Below are 17500 nucleotides of genomic sequence, written 5' to 3'. Positions count from 1 at the left end.
TATTACCCTCAACGAAGATAATTGGTTTTATATAAGGCGACTGTCTTTTCAGGTTGGTGTTTAAAACAAATGAGTTACATGTAAATACAAAATGGTTCATAAAGTATTGTAATTCATCTTGTGCAACAATATCTCAGTCATCAGGGTAGAGCAACTCCCCCCACAATGAAGAAGACATTTTTGTTTGAGAAAGTAGTCTACGGCCATTATGCCAGATGTCCGATAGCTGATATAAATATCGTCTGTGTACACACACACACACACACACACACACACACACACACAAATTATTTCCAGCTCGCATTTGGGTAAAAAATAGGTAAAAAATAGGTAAATAATTGAATTCATTCAAAACATATCGCTAAAACCAAAACAAACAACATTTAAGTAAATCGCGATATATCCAGACAGTTGGCAAGATGGGTCAGAGGTAAGGGGCTTAGGCTCATTACCGTGGGGTCCCGATTTCGAATCTTGCTATATTCAGCCACTCTGATGAGTCGTAGACGACGAAACACGTGTCAGTGGATAATTACATTTTAAAAATAATATATATACCGCTCCCCATGTGAGGGTACCAAATTGGTTAAAGGGAAAATTATTCCCAGCTGGCATTTAGGTAAAAATGCGCTTTCGTAAATAATTGAATTCATTCAAAACATATCGCTAAAACCAAAACAAACAATATATATATATATATATATATATATATATATATATATATATATACATATATATATATATATGTTGTTCAAGTTTTGAAATGTCCAAAAGTAAAAAACCATTGAATTTCACGAGGCTGTTGATAGTGCTCAATAAAGAGAACAATATATTCCATTCAATGTAGGTAAGCAAAATCATCATTAAGTGCAACAATAAATCTATTGTTTCAGTTTAAAAAGACTTCATCATGCGACAAAAGCAGCCTCTGATCTTGGTTAGGGCATGGTCTTTATTTAATGAAAATGAAAACCAAATATGAAAAAAGAAATAAAAACAAAAAATAAACGAAGAAACTGAAAGAAAGCAATTGGTAAGGTCTTTTTCTTTTTAATTTATAACTTCTATTCGGGACAAGATCAAAGTGTAGTATCTGTTCCGGCAGATACTGCAAGCTATGACTGGCTATGACTAGCTATGACTAGCAAAGACCAGATGTGGGGGCAACCCCACATGCCTGACCATTAACCAGCTCCCATTTCCCACCTCTCGGGAGCTGGTCCCCTTTTTCCCTTCCCCCTCCCTTCACTCCTCACATTAAAAATCGGCCTTGTGCCTAATTTGCTCGGTGGGGGAGCAAATAAACACCATCTGTTCCGGCAGATACTGCACTTCAATTTCTTGTTCTCTGTCAGTGGAGGAGAAATCCTTCACGACTGAGACAATTTTAATTTTTTGTTCCTTTTCTCCACGTTAAAAAACGACCCTGGTGTCTAACTCTGTCCCGTGGGGAGGCATTGTAAATAGGAACTTCTATATTTTGAATTTGGACCCGTGCGTTGGTTTTAAGAGAGGAGGCGATATTTTAATCAATCGCTACGAATTCACTGGTATGATATGAAAGGGCACTTTAATAAAATATTAAGCATCTGTTTTATAAAACCGTGACAACTACTTGTCTTCCTCGCAACGAGTTGAAGAATAAGAGTGAATCATTTTCTTTGAAATTTTGAAATTGAATTGTTACTGTTAACTGAATTTCTGGTATTTTTTCGTTCTCCGAAAGTAGTGGAATCGGTTGATGTTGAATGTTATGATGTTGTTATCGAGCGAATCAAATTTTTGGACTGAATGAACATCATGTCTCAGGAGTGTTTTGTCTGCGTAAAGCCCCCCCCCATCCCCTGTTGATCATAACGTTTAGTTAAACCGGCAAGTATGTAGGCTTTTACCCCAGACTTCTGAGCAGCAAGATCCAGCGTTTTATATAAATTAGTGAACGTTTGGACCTAGAACACACAAAGAAATGGCAGCTGCACATACACAGAAACAACGCTGTTTGTTTTTGTTTTTTTTGTGTGTATTCCCCCCCTCTCTCAACTCCATGAATTTGAGGCTCTGCGCCTGACGCGTTCTTGATTGCCACATGAACAAAGACGACAAGAATGACGACGGATCCTGATGTTGATTCATCCTAGATTTTCACCAGAACTTTTTCAAACGGGTAGCTATGACATTACCACGTTGTCATGGCCCCTACCATGGCAAGGAGTTTAGGGAGAAGAGGCTTCTAATAACTGAATGTATATCTTCCTTTTTTCTTCATTCGTTATAGTCAAGATTGTCTGCTCTGTTTTACTCCCGGCTCCTGCGGCCGATTTAGTCGGATAATTAGACATGAGAAAGCGAACATAAAAGCCATCTTTGACACGAAAAGGGGGAACTTTCGCGTTATTTGAGAGGAAAAACATTAATCAGAAACGTCTATATTTTTCTTGTCATAGTCAATCGACAATCATGACTGACCAATTTTTTTTATTATTAATATCGAAATAACACATAACTAGATACATAACTGCGGATGACTGCACACGCCCACTGCAAAGGTTATACACTTGTACCTGTGTGCCAAACAGGATGCATCGTATTCTAAAATATGACGCCAAGGAACGCTAATATTTCATTTACTTACGTAATTGTTGTTAAGACAGGTTAGTGAGGATAGTTTGAAACATGCAGACGTTTACCTGACATTTTCCTAAATTGCTTTTTCCATAGACATTCGGAGAAAAACACATCGTGAAAAAAATGCTCATTATTTGTATTGCATTACATTTTCTATGTTTCTTTTCTTTAATTAAATAAAGTATAACTTCCAGCATGATTATAACAAATTAAAAAGCTCCTGATACTGTCCACACAATTAACTTTTATACGATAACCACTATATCGATCAATATTTTTTTCTAAAACCGTTCAGATGCCTGTATATCTTGTTGAAATCAATTACTGTTTCAGTAGTAAATCATTAAGAATTAAGAACCAGGCTCAACTGCTCACTGCTCGTAACATTGAATACCCTCAAATTAGTTCTATTTGTACCGTAAATACTTCATACAGATGAGTGAGCCATCCTGTGATGAAGAACGAAGAGGAATACTCCAAATATTGACAAAGACAATTCATGTTTTGAGTGTTCTTAGTTGGGTTATCATACTAATCGCTAAACGAACATCGTGTTTTAGGATTTTAAGATGGCGCGATCGAAGTTGAGTGATGCCAAAAAGGGAAAAGGATATACAAAAAAGCGTAATGCTGATCAACGAAGGTTTACAAACTTCATGTAATGAATGGTTTTATATCTACATGAATAAAATTTTGAAATTACTCTATTATATTTAAATGTGTGTGTGTGTTTTTCTCGTGTTGATGTTACTTATAGTTACGTTTCTTATGCATTTTTTTGCTTCTCATAAATCAAATATGTATTGTAATGAGAAACGCAATATCATAAAACTGAACGAAAATGTTAAAACATTGCTTCAACACCAAATTGGTATTAGTTAACCAGTTTCTCTCTCCTTGCATTCGTCACATACATTTTCAGCCCTTTTTCTCTATGGGGTCGCTTGCTATTGTAGGTGAAGAGGTTTGTTCGCTTTTTAAAAATTATTTTTGCATTATCGCAGATTGACTTCCATTGCAGAGCAGAAGGGTTCTCTGAGGTAGGAAATGGTAACTTAAAGGATTCAAAATCGGAGAAATCTGCTGAAACAAGTTCAAAACTTTTACCGGTTTGAACCGATCGAGTCTTAAGCATTTCCCCCATTTACTGTTGCTGTTATTATTGAGTAACTTAAATTAAATTAAATTGCTATGTATTACGAGGTCCCCTCAATAAGTTTCTAGACTTTTATACAGGCATTTAAAATAAGTGTAGACTCTTTAAAATTTAGTATGTTATTGCTATACATCTTATGAGATTATGATTTCAGATTAAAATGAACAGCTATAGCAGGAATTAGAATACACCCAACTAGATCCGGCTTGTCACAGCTGGAGAATTTTTAAAAAATGCAATCTGGACGTAAGAACAATTTAGAAGAACGATATGCAAAAAAAAACCCCAATTGTTTTAAACTTGGAAAAATACGACAGAAACATATGCAATAGTTTAGACTGCTTTTTGACCATCTTGCTTGAATCGAGCATCAGTTTTTGAGTTGCATGAGAGATTCAAGAAAGGCAGGAAGTCTGTGAGAGATGATGAGAGGTGTGGGGGAGTAACGAAGTCAGAATACCAAAGGTGATTGACCAAATAAAGAATTTCATGGATAAGGACTGTCGAGTATCTATAGAGACAATATGTGTATAGTTTGATGTCAGTGTGGGAACTGTACACCCAATTATTCGTGATGAATTGAAGTTATAGAAGATTTGCGCGAATGTATCAGTCAACGACTCCATCCTTGTCACAGACTATTTAACCTATATGAGCATCAAGACAGTTGCTCACCCTCCCTATAATACAGACCTTGCTCCTTGTGACTTTTGTTTATGCCATAAGCTCAATGAAAATCTTGGAGGATGTTGTTATTAGGCAATTGATGAGATGAAAGAGGCTGTGACAAGGATCATTGGCATGCTCACACAAGAGAACTTCCATGGGATTTTCTAGAAATTGTTAGAACGGTACAACAAATACATTGCAGCCAGAGGAGATTACTTGAAAGGGGACTAAAGTGTCATGGGTGTACTACCAATAAAAGTGTCCATACGAAAAGGCCTGGAAACTTATTGAAGGCCCCTCGTATATCGTGTTGTATTATATCGATTGTAACAACGTCCGACTTCTTCATCTTTAAAAAATGGGTTGTAAAATGAATGCAGCAACATAAAAAGGAAAATAATAGTTCCGACAATGTGTCCACCGCGACAATAAATTTCAAGCTGCGCACATCTCTAAATTCCGACAACAAGCATTCATTTTCGTATATTTGTATCCATCTATATCGGGGTTTGCCTATTATGCGTGTTATTATTTTGTAATGTTTATCTTTACAGGTGCTTTTCAAGAAATTCATAGGAGAAGAAGCATCATTAGGAAAAGTTTCAGTGTTTTTATCTCTAATTGGTAAGTGGCATAATTTCCTCGAAAACATCGCATACATTTTTTTACAACAAAATGAATAAGTTAAATAATACAAGAAGAAATCCTTCTCGATGTTACACACATTATTTGGAATTGATTAATTCTCCAGCAGATATCGGACATATAATCTGTTGTGAATGACTATGACAGGCATTGCTTTGTTAGTCTCACACCGTCAATATCTGCAACAAACGGACAAAAATTTCAGGTCATGGATGCATGAGTTTAATCATCATAACAATTTAGTTTGAAATCTCTTCTGATCCACTTGGGCGGAAAAACAGGAAGCATTACTTTTGGAGCGCCTCTCATATGAGAGATGTGGCTGACTATCTGTTCGTGAACTAATTTAGGCTAATTTTAGGCCTACAAACTGGGATTTTTCCAGTGGTCTCATAAACAGCATGGAACCCACTTGATTTGAATATTTCCAAAGCGTAAACAGATTCTAAAATCTTGAGAAGATTTTGAGCATTTTAATATTTCCCGATGAAGAGTCTTGCTCCACGAAATTCAGAATTTCTAAGCACATAATTGAATCATGAAAAATCTTTTTAATACAGCAACATATTTTGATTGACGTGAAGTATTAAAGGGATTGATTTATTGTAATTTATAAAGACACCCATATAGAACCTCTCTTACAACAGATATTGTTTTATATTTTATTTTAATGAGATTTTACATAAAATACACACAATTATATAAGGTGTTTAGGGAACTGATGGCATAATTCACAGTTGTGTTCTATATGTGTAAAAAAAACTTTTTTCTCGGAGTTACTTTGTAACAATTCATTGCAATACTAGTCTTATTTCATTTGTGGCCGATTTATTCATCTGTGTGGACCGAGCTTTGTGCTAACCATATTTATTTACTCTTTAAATTCTCAAGGAACCCCTTCGTGACGCTAATACTTGAATTCTATTTGAGATGGACATCTCAATCAAGATTCTTCTCTGCTTCTCAAATATTATTAATAAAGAAGTGAAGTACATCAATTTTCTTTTCCTTAAATGACCGGTTAATTATGTTATAGTTTATCTTTCCTTTAGTTTCTTAGTTTTACGGGATTCAAAGAGAAGAATTGGCCTTGTCTGGTGGAGTATCTAGTTAAGTTTTGTTACTTGAAGTAACACCACAAGAAGAAGGCGTCTTACTTCCCATATGAGCAAGTATGGGGTAGCAATACAGGGGAAATCTTATTTGTGATGTTATTTTTCATATTTAGAAAACATTCACTTGTAGGGGAAGTGCCGCCTGCAAGGTTGTTCTGATAAACTTTTGTACAAAGAGAGCTTAGACACTCAATGGCAGTGCCTAGAAGACATTCAAGTTCTCTCTTTTACTGTTGCATTCTGCAACCTGAAACAAGAATGGACACCATTTGCAGGAAACTGATCGGGTTCCCTATGTTGGATTTCAAAGAAGCTAGGGTCGATCACGACGTTAAAATCTTTTAATCACCACGGATTTGGTATTTATTTGGAGTCATTTTCTCAAAGTTTTGTTGGGATATGTAGTAACACCAGATCGAGTCTTTTATTTCGTTTTTACCTATGATTCTGTCACATGAAAAGTGTTTATGCAAGATGTAGAAAAACAGAGTACTGTGACACACATTGTACATGTTAGATATTTGCAATTAAAAAAACGTCGATAAGCATCGTTTATAACTCAGAAGACCAAGTGTTTCGTGACGCGTGTTTATGGGCTCTTGTGTTCATTATTTACACATATAAAACGTAATTCTGAAGTTATGCCATCAATTTGATAAACATTCTGAATACCAAAAATTTGATCAATGATTGCTAATCATAAATATACCCCGAGTGGAAACTTAACTTCATAAAATTAAAATATTTATAATCCTATAAGTTCAGTTGTGCACTCTTTATTTTCACACACATTTTATTATTACAAAAATTTAGCTTTGCTTTCACTTATTAAAGTTTTTAAGTTGTTTTATTGTTATGGACCTATCCAGTGATGGGTAATTCAACTAGTAACAAATAGTGTTATTCAATTCAAGACTCATTTTTTTCTTTTGTTTCTTTTAAAGGTTTTGGAAATTTGCTTTGTCTCTGGCCTTTTATTATTTTGTTTTATTTGACCAAAACCGAGACAGTAGATTGGTCGGTGCTCCCCTGGACGCCACTCTGTGCCTCTGCCGTCCTTGCAACAGGTAAACTACATTTATCACTTTCAGTATTTCTCTTATCTTTCTCTTTCTCATTCTCTTTCTCTCTTATTTCTCTTTCTCATTCTTTCTCTTTCTCTCTCTCTCTCTCTTAACCTCTCTTCCTTATCTCTCTCTCTCTCTCTCTCTGATCTCTCTCTTATATCTCTCCCTTTTATCTCTTTCGTAGCTCTCTCTTTTATCTCTCTCTCTTATCTTTCTCTTTCTCTCTTTCTCTTCCTTACACTCTTTTTTTTCTTTCTCACTTTGTTTCTCTTTCTTAGTTTTTCTCTCTCATTTTCCCTTTCCCAATCTCCTTCTTGTTCTCTCTTATTCTTTCTCTCCCAATCACCTTTTTATGTCTCCCCCCCTCTCTCTCTCTCTCTCTATCTATCTATCTATCTATCTATCTCTTTTACACTTTCTCTTTCATTCTCTCTCTTCTCGCTCTCATTCTCTATCGCTTTCTTATTCTCTCTTTCTCTTTCTGGCTCTCTCACTTTCTTCATTCTTTCCCTTTCTTTAGATTTCAAATATACATCTAACATATAATTTTATTTGTGAGACTTTAAAAGTTGGACCTAAATAACATTTACTTTGACATAAAATTTTGATTCTGACTAACAATTTCATTTGTTATCGTTGTAACATGTTATTAGCTACAATTTATTTATTCAAAAATCATATAGTCCCACGAAGACATCTGGTAATATTGTAACATTTTTCAGTCATGAGCAAAATGTCAAAACCAACGAGGGGAATAGCTAATATTTTTAATTGAACAATAAAAAAGAATTGTCTCCTTTACAACTAAAAGTTATATTTCCTCTCTCCATAAGTTTGGAAAACATGCAAAAAAAATAAATAAATAAAATTACAAACTAAAACTGACTGCAATATATCCTGGGCAACGCCAGGTAAATAGAGTTTTAAACAGTTCTTCTCTTATGATTAGGGCTATGACAACAGCAAATTCTTTTCATTGTTTTGACTCTTGAGTATATATCCGACACAGTTAGACACAGTTAATCGATCGGGAACCACATCACTCTATCTAAAAATATATAAGATATTAACTGATATATTTTAGTTCGTAATTTTTATTTCTTTGCATCTTTTCTTTTTTGGTCTAAACATTTGAAATTTTACATAAAGTGTATTCAGACATATGGCAAGATTTTGAATCGTTTTTTTTTTAGGGGGGGGCGAAAATTTGGCTGCCAAGGGATCAAATTTCAAAAGATTCGACATTTGCGGTCTCTAGCAAACTATTCAGCTAATTTTAGGTCTAATCATTTGAAATTTTACATAACGGGTATGTAGACATGCAACAAGGTTTTTAATCAGTTTTTGGCCGAAAATTTGGCTGCCAAGAGGTCAAAGTTGAAAGAGTTGACCTTTGCAGATTCTACCAAACTCCTCCGTCAATTTTGGGTCTTAACGCTTGAAAATGTAGTTTACCTGGACATGAGTTAAACTTTTTAACATATATATATATATATAATTATTTTTTTACTATAATAATTAAATACCTACAGACACTAGTGTTTCATCCTTTCGGGATTCTTCAGTGCAGGGTGTCACGATTACTACCAGTCGAACGATTCGAACCCCGCAACACGAGACATCTCTGGCTCGATTAGCGGAGGCCGTATCCATTCGGCTACCATTAACCGTGTGAAATAGCGTTGAATTTTAAACATTTTAATTTAAATGTTCATTACGTCAGACAGACAGTGATCAAATCGTTATACGATGATCTACGCATAAGAGCTAAATTGACCGACTTTTTAATTCAACTGAAAGTGCTCAACGATAAGAAACGAATTTCTTAAAGGGGCTGTCATAATTATTTTTTTTACTATAATAATTAAATACCTACAGACACTAGTGTTTCATTAACAATACATAGGGCCCGACCAAAGCCGGGCTGAACTACTAGTGATAAAATAACAGTCACTATATTTAACCAAATGAGAACATAAATAATTAAAAGTTTTTCCTGTCTTTTCCAGAAAAAAAAATGAATATAGGTTTTCCTCTCACTTCAAATAGAAAAAGGGGTACATTTAAAGCGTGAACAAAATACAAGTTTGCATTTTTTGCTGCTTTTTACGTGAGGTTCAGATTCAAACAGTAAACGGAACAAAAATAAAGCAAATATATGCACACATATTTTCATTTTAGGGCAAATTATATACGCAAGAATAACAATAGAAGGTATGCCGTTTACTTTTGGTTCCGGGTCGCCATATTAAGCAGCCAAACAGCATTTCTATGGTAGAACAGTCTCAATTAAATTCAGGTTTTTGTAGTAAATGTGAAATGTTGTGCTCTGAGTAACTACGGTTTAAATGACGTTAGAAGATGTACCCGGCGTTGCCCGGTATTTAACGTAACGTTGAGTTCCTTAAAAAATGAAGTAAAAAAAAAAAACGGAAAGAAACTGAGACACGTGAATGCGAGTATTATGTTTTTTTTTTTTTTTTTTTTTTCCAAAACAGTTCACTTCTTGTAAGTAGAAAAAAATACTCGAGCTGAGATTTTTGCCAAAACATTAAGTCACGTACGATAACCATTAGACCAGCTTGCTACGGTTTTAAAATGTGTTTTCAAAACTCGTGAAACAGCTGACAAATAAAAATCTGATGACCTTCCCACGTATCAATGTTTCAATTTTTACCCCTTTAAAAGCCTTTTTTTTGGGGGGGGGGGGATTAAAGCTGATTAAAAATATTTCCACGCGTCTGAATATCCTATATACCAAATTTAAATCTCGTAGATAAAAAATTCGTTGAGTATATAGGTTGAGAAGTGTCCCCACACACACTCATTCTCAGAGAGAGAGAGAGAGAGGGGTATTCTTGTATATATTTGAAATGACATCATGACAAAATAAACGACAATTAATTATGTATAAAGAAGAAAGATGAAAGAGGAAAATATTTTTGTATATTTAAAGTATTTATTCGTTAACTTTAGTTCGCATTTGGCTGATCAGATATGTTTATATCAATTTAATATGATACTTTAATACTTTTTTGTGTTTTAATGTAAAAGTAGCGGATTTTTTAACTTTATTACGTCATATGATAACATGTGAGAATTTTCTTTTAAAGATTGGCCCCCTTTAATTGTTTCGCATGCAAAATAAATTACTTATATCGTGTAGTATTTATTAACCACTTCAATCCCTGTTCACTTTGATGATGTCTATAACTGATTTTTTTTTACCTTTTTCAGTCCATCAATTTCTTTCTAATTATTCTGGCGTCATCACATTCTCCATTTTCCTAGAAATGGGTCTCCTTTTTGGAATTCCGTTATGCGCAAGTAAGTATACCTCTGACCAGTGACAAGGTATTATATTTTGCAGACACGACAAGGTTATCTTCGTTCAAATCATCATCCTTTGCGAGAAGATTTTGGAGCCCTTTGGTCAGTAGGATTTACAGGCCCTTTCGTAATGAAAGGAAATCCACAGATCTCGTGACAACACCAGACCCCGTGATAATTTCCGTGATGCCATATAGTTAGGAATTGACACTTTAATCTTGTCTCTATTGCTCGCTGGTTGTCGGGTCGAGTGGACTCCCTTGAAGCACGTCGTTTACAGATAAAATCATTGTTATTCTGCACTTAGTTCATCTTCTTTAACTCTCGTTCAATAGCATGGGGATTGAATTGTATTTGGGAATGAGGTATCTAATTACACGTCTAATCTACGTTTCATATATTGTTTATACTTGTTTAGAATTTGCTAAGACAGACTGTTGATAAATGCTTATTCTTCATTAATCAGACTTCTATATTGTCTTTTATGATTGATGTATTCTTACCTTTTTTTTTTAAATGCACCAATTACTATTCTACCTCAATATGCTACGTTTCAAACCTTTGACATACATGCATAAAACAAAGTTGTCGTAATCTTTATACAAATATACATACAGGTTTACAATTATTATTCATAACCTTCTTTTTTTACTCATATTCACTCCAAACAAGGTAGATTGCTACTGAGACGTAAAGAACTGCTGTGAATTAGGGACCGTATCTACAAGGAACCTCTAAGTAGGGAGTTGAACAGCAAGATGTCGTTACACTTAAATGTCTGCTTGTTAGTACAATTGGGTGAATAGCTAACAGAGAGAGAATTTCAAAGTCTAGCAGTTCAAAGGAAACAAAAATCTTTCAGAGTAGAAAACTTTCCGGTATTGGAAGGCCCCTAAAGTGAAGGCGTGGGATTTTGCTGCTTATCTGGTTAGTCGATTGTATTTACAGTGTTACGAGTTGGTCTTTTGATTTTGTACACGTTCTTACGCGATTCCTCCCGAAAGAGGGCTTGTCGCCTGAAATCAGAGCTCCTTATTTACAGTTTCGAAAAGGAACTAATTTAGGCACGGCCAAAACGAAAGGAGGGAGTACGTATTTTTTTACGGAATCTCTCTTTTAAAATCTACCAAAAATCAAGTAATTATCCAATCAATACGAAATTTTTACCGATTATTAAATGGAGAATGAACTTCATGGTGTACTGTTTTTTTCAGAATCGATATTTAAATATATTTTTTAGCCTACAAAACACTCCTTCTTTATTAGTGGGTAAAAATATGCTAAAAATAGTCAGCCGAAACTGAACAAAATATACTGTATTGTGGGGAGGTTGATGATTGTAGATAAATCAGGCAAACAAAAAAAATGCTCACTATCAGATTTTAAAGTCTGAAATTTTGAAATTTTGAATATTTGAAGATTTTGCACGTTATAAGCCATCCTTGGTGTACGATTACTATTTCCTGTTTATTCCAGTGTTTTGTAGCTAGTAGTTTAAGAGTTTATTGGCTAAATATTTTCGCACAGAAACTCACACATACTGTTTTATTTATATAGATGTTGCGTTTTTAAGTGTGAAATTCGTTTAATAATAATTATTAACTTTCAGATTAGCAATGCCATATAGCGTAATGATAAAAAGCTATGACTATCGTTTGGGCGGTTGGGTTTCGATCTTGGCTTGAGGTAGTTGCCTGTTTAGCCGCACTGATGAGCTCTGATACAGCAAAACAGTACTGTATGTGGATGACTATATATATATATATATATATATGCATATATATATATATATATATATATATATATATATATGCATATTCATTATTATTGTGAAAAACATTACTTTTAAATCTTTGAAAAATAAATTAATGATTTTCCTTTAATGGTCCAATATTATTAATATACCATTAAATAGGAAATGCTCTAAAGAATCGATACAAAAAAAAAAGAAAAGAAAACACCAATAAATAACTGCGCATTTTGCTAAAAATACGATAATTTCTTTCGGAATTTTCTTGTTAATTCACCTATGGTAGACCAAGCGTGATACTAGATTTAGGAGTTGTTTTCAACACATATGACGCCTAGCATTCCCCAAATGGTCACCTATCTGGTACTGGCTAGACTAATCGTTGCTTAACTTCGGGGGTTACGTAGGCAACAATATATATATATATATGTTTGTGTGTGTGTGTGTGCGTGCGTGAAACAATTACACTCTTTATAGCTTATTTTAAACTATCATTGAATTTTGTTTTTGTTTTATTTTTGTTTTTTTTAATTTAGCTACGCGAAATTTATAAAGTGATATAAAAAAAATTGGAACTATTTGAAATTCAGGTACTTATGTTATATTATGTTTATTTAGACAAAAAAAATAATTGGATCAGAAAATTTTAAAAAAATATTTAAATGTTTTATCCATCGAGACAAAAATGGCGGTGAATGGTGTGGTTTTGAAAAATTCAAAATTTAAAATTTTATTAAAAATAGTAGAAAAAGTTTTATATTATTCTGCTTTTCATATGATAAAATTCCGACTTTTATCTTTCTGTAAAAAGAAGTTGCTCAAGAATAATTGATTTTAATAGATTTTTATTCGTTTAAAAAAACTACTCGTTTTATTTTTCCAGTTTTTTTTTTTTGCCATGTTTAAACTAAGTTAACTCAAGATTGAGAAAGGACAGTAAAGGTTTATTTAATTTGATCTTCTTTCCAAATCACTCATCAGTGTGTGGGGGGGGGGGGGCAGAGAGGAGGTGGAAAAAGAATAATTATTTACCTATGTATTATTAGCTCATCTCAATTTTTCATTTTCACACTTTACGTGCTTCCAAGTAATTAAGATTTCTCTCTCACACACTCACCACTCAATCCATATGACGTTTCTGTAATGCTAACCTATAGTTCAGAAAGTTAATTCCAACTGAACTTCTATTTTCTCTCATTTTCAGTCAACCATTTTATATACGAGTGGGTTTACTTGTCTAATACTCAGAAACAACAACAATAGTAATAATAATATATAACAATCTATATAAATAAAACAGTATGTGTGAGTATCTGTGTGAAAATATTTAGCCAATAAACTCTTAAACTACTAGCTACAAAACACTGGAATAAACAGGAAATAGTAATCGTGCACCAAGGATGGCTTATAACGTGCAAAATCTTTGTTTGGATGGATTAAATACGTGTACAGAAATATGTCGACAAATTGAAATACGAAATGTTCATTTCAACTTGCCGACAAATTCTTATTACTTTTGCGCATGCACAAATTCATTCATAGGTTAAATTAGTTTAATTTAAATCTTTCCCATCTATATGTCCATAAGTCAAACGGTAGGAAACACGACTGGAACGCTTAATGTTTTGATTTCGATTCTAGTTGATGGCACTCAAGTCATGTTTTTTGGGATTTTTGTAACTTTTGAAACCAATACTATATATATATATATATATATATATATATATATATATATATATATATATGTGTATGTATATATAAACCTCAAAACAGTATTTCGTGGTAAACAACTGATGATTCCTTAAAAAATAAATTATTACTGGTACTATAATGAATTTGAGAGAGCAAGTTGATCCAGTTGTTGCAGGTGATTGAATGACTAACTGACTAAATGGTTTTCTAACGAATGATAAAAAGTTTTTTTTGTATAGTTTTAAAGGTTAAAAATTTCCAAGACTATATATATATATATATATATATATATATATATATATATATATATATATAAAATAAAAATTACAATTAAATTTACCAAAATGATCCAAAATGGTAAAACTAAAGTATATTATAAATATTAAAGCCGAGTGTAACGCATATCTTATCTTTCTTTTAATAATATTATTGAAATTCTTTCCCCATTTCCTTGTACCTATTTGTGAATTATTCCACGGATTTCGGCCTTTTGGATTATTGTGGACCATCTTCCAATTACTCGATTCCCTTGAATTTTACTTGTGCGAATGGAAATTTAACTAACTTTCTTGGATTTGCATTTTTGGATTTTATCGTCATTGGATACTTTACCTTTCGCCAGACTATGCATTCACGTGAAATCACTTTTTTCTTTACCCTATTTCCTCTGCTTCATTTTTTGTTATCAAGTAAGATCTTTGACTTACTTGCAGTTTCATCAAATACTTTTGCAAGTAAAATCCGATCCCGCATTTCGCTAAATCTTACCCTCTGGTGAGAAAGAAAGTATTTCTCCGAAACTCCGCGGATTAAGGACTATCCATTTATTTAATGTTTCCTCTTCAAATTAAATATGTTTTTAACTCTTTTTCAAAGTGTTTTTTAACATATTTTATTAACTATTTGCTCTTTTATATATATATATATATATATATATATATATATATATATATATATATATATATATATATTCAATAGAGAATTGGCTCTGTAATAATAAACACGAAATCTGCATGAATTAAAATATATCTAAGCGTTTTTTTACGACCGAGCAAGATCGGGCGCTCCACAACCCCCGCTAGTAATATAATATAGTTTGGTTTTGTTGTTTTATTTAGGCCATATCAACCCTTTTCGGGTTATCTAATATCGAATCCAGTTATTTTGGAAACAGTATTCATGTTGCATCCAGATATTTTGTAAAAGGTTTTTATTCTTTAAGCTCTTTGTATGTTCAATCGTTGGTTTGTAGTGTTTGATTTGGTTTGGTTGTTTTATAGTGGCTTTTAATGGGAGAGGGAAAAGGGTTACAGTATTCATGTTTGGTACATTTTAAGTTAGGAAACCAGTCAGGAAGTGGAGAATATAAAAAGAAAAAGGGGAAATGGAAAGAAAGAAAGTGGGGGTGTTGTTTTTGGTTTTGGTTTTGCAGAACATAATTAAGTTTTGCAAAAGGAAGTAGAAAAACAAAAAAGCATCAGGTGCATTTGATCTGAGGAAGCCATTATCTTTAGACAACCTGATCTGATACCTGAATATAATATAATAATATAATATATTAATAATATAATATGACATAATATAATAATATAATAATAATAATTTCCAATATTCATATTCCTCAGTATAATCGGGAATTAAATTTCTTTTAAAATCTAATAAATTCAATTTTGTGTAACCAAGATGTACATTTGTTTTGTTATCTTCCGTATCTTTTCAGTTGCGGATCTGGTTTGGAGAAATGCCCAGTTTCCAGGGATGAAGGTATCTGCCGCCGTATTAATTGAGATCGGCCTGCTGCTCATCGTATTACCAGAGGGATGGCACACGTATGTGATGCGGTTGTGTCGCTGTCTTCGGCAAGAACCCAACCCAGTCACTTCGGCGGGAAGCAATGAACTGCCTCGGCCCTCCAGATTCGAATGGCGAAATACGACGTATTGAATACAAGACTAAAGTAATGAGAGTAATCCACACACAAAAAAAAATCGAAAGACAAGGCCTTGAAAAATATAAAGTGCGCCACGAAAACCCATGTTATTTATTGTTATTATACATATTAAAAAAAAAAGAAACAAAGAAAAGCTGATTTCTAAAATTCACGGAAAAAGAATTGAATAGATTACCAAAGACTGCGGAAAAACAAATACTCAGGCAAAAAGAGAACTGTTGTCTGAGTTAAAAGGATACTGTTTATACCAATCTTGCCATAAAATAATGTGTACATTATTTATATATATATATATATATATATATATATATATATATATATATATGTAAAACAGAAGACACAGCTATATACACACGCAAACACATACATCTCTGCACGCACGCACATGCATACAAACACCCAGTGTGTAAGTGTCGACGCGTACACATCCATCTAAATCAACGAAGAAACAAGAACGAACTCATAAAAGCAACTACACGTATCATATATGTACACACACAAACAAAGGCACGCATGCGCATACATTATATATATATATATATATATATATATATATATATATATATATATATACATATATATATATATATATATTTGCACTATGGTGTATAAAATATATACAGATATTCATGTATATATATATATATATATATATATATATATATATATATACAAATGCATAACCATGTATGAAAAATATATTTACATATAATTGGTGATATATTTACATACGATTGATATATATATATATATATATATATATATATGTATATATGTATATATATGTATATGCATGGATATATGTATACATATGTGTGCGTGTGTGTGTGTGTGTGTGTGTGTGTGTGTGTGTGTGTGTGTGTGTGTATAAGCATAGAACACCTGTTTGACGCATTTCTCCCTTTATGTGCTTCAGCAGAAATTTTCTGATGAAGTTTGCATTAAATACAGTTTTTCCATTTTTGTCACTTTTATTAACTTCCATGTATCGACTATTTCTATTCTATTTCCATGTATTTATATTTATGTACACCCAAATACACACACACACACACACACACACACACACATTAATTTCGTTCTGACAACACTAAAAATTGTATCATACAAAGTCACTATACTTAATATATAAATATATATGTAAATATATATATATATATATATATATATATATATATATATATACTCGGGTTTTTTTATTCAAAAGTAATGGACTAATGAATTCAACGAGGTTGTTAGATAGTGCTCAATAAAAAGAGCTGATAATATTTGTTTATTGTTATATAAACATGGTCACATCCTGCTGCTACACATAGCCAATGAGTTCCTACCTAAAATAAAAATCCATTATTCATTGAACTTTTGAATAGTCAAGTCGCTGCCTGATGATATCTGTTGTTTGAAACAAGTGGCTATTTGTAGCAGCAGGATGTGACCATGTTTATATAACAATAAACAAATATATATATATATATATATATTCATTTTTTTTAATACATA

The 17500-nt window shown here is 32.9% G+C and overlaps 1 protein-coding gene across 2 annotated transcripts in view; it reads left to right on the top strand.

The window, feature by feature from the left end:
• The window catches only part of LOC145279781 (solute carrier family 35 member F4-like), a 601960-nt gene extending 585813 nt beyond the window's left edge, over nucleotides 1–16147 (top strand). For both annotated transcript variants that reach the window (XM_080131107.1, XM_080131106.1), the window contains 4 exons: nucleotides 5005–5074; nucleotides 7155–7277; nucleotides 10515–10604; nucleotides 15770–16147. In XM_080131107.1, the coding sequence (XP_079987233.1) occupies nucleotides 5005–5074; nucleotides 7155–7277; nucleotides 10515–10604; nucleotides 15770–15993 (507 nt within the window). In that variant the 3' untranslated portion in view covers nucleotides 15994–16147. The remainder of the gene's footprint in view (nucleotides 1–5004; nucleotides 5075–7154; nucleotides 7278–10514; nucleotides 10605–15769) is intronic.
• Nucleotides 16148–17500: the final 1353 nt, after the last annotated feature.

Source organism: Euprymna scolopes, chromosome 7 (genome assembly GCF_053919585.1).
Source record: "Euprymna scolopes isolate OS-2025 chromosome 7, ASM5391958v1, whole genome shotgun sequence".
Lineage (NCBI taxonomy): Eukaryota > Metazoa > Mollusca > Cephalopoda > Sepiida > Sepiolidae > Euprymna > Euprymna scolopes.
The sequence above is the reverse complement of the archived record's forward strand: the minus strand, read 5'-3'. Positions and strand labels throughout refer to the sequence as shown.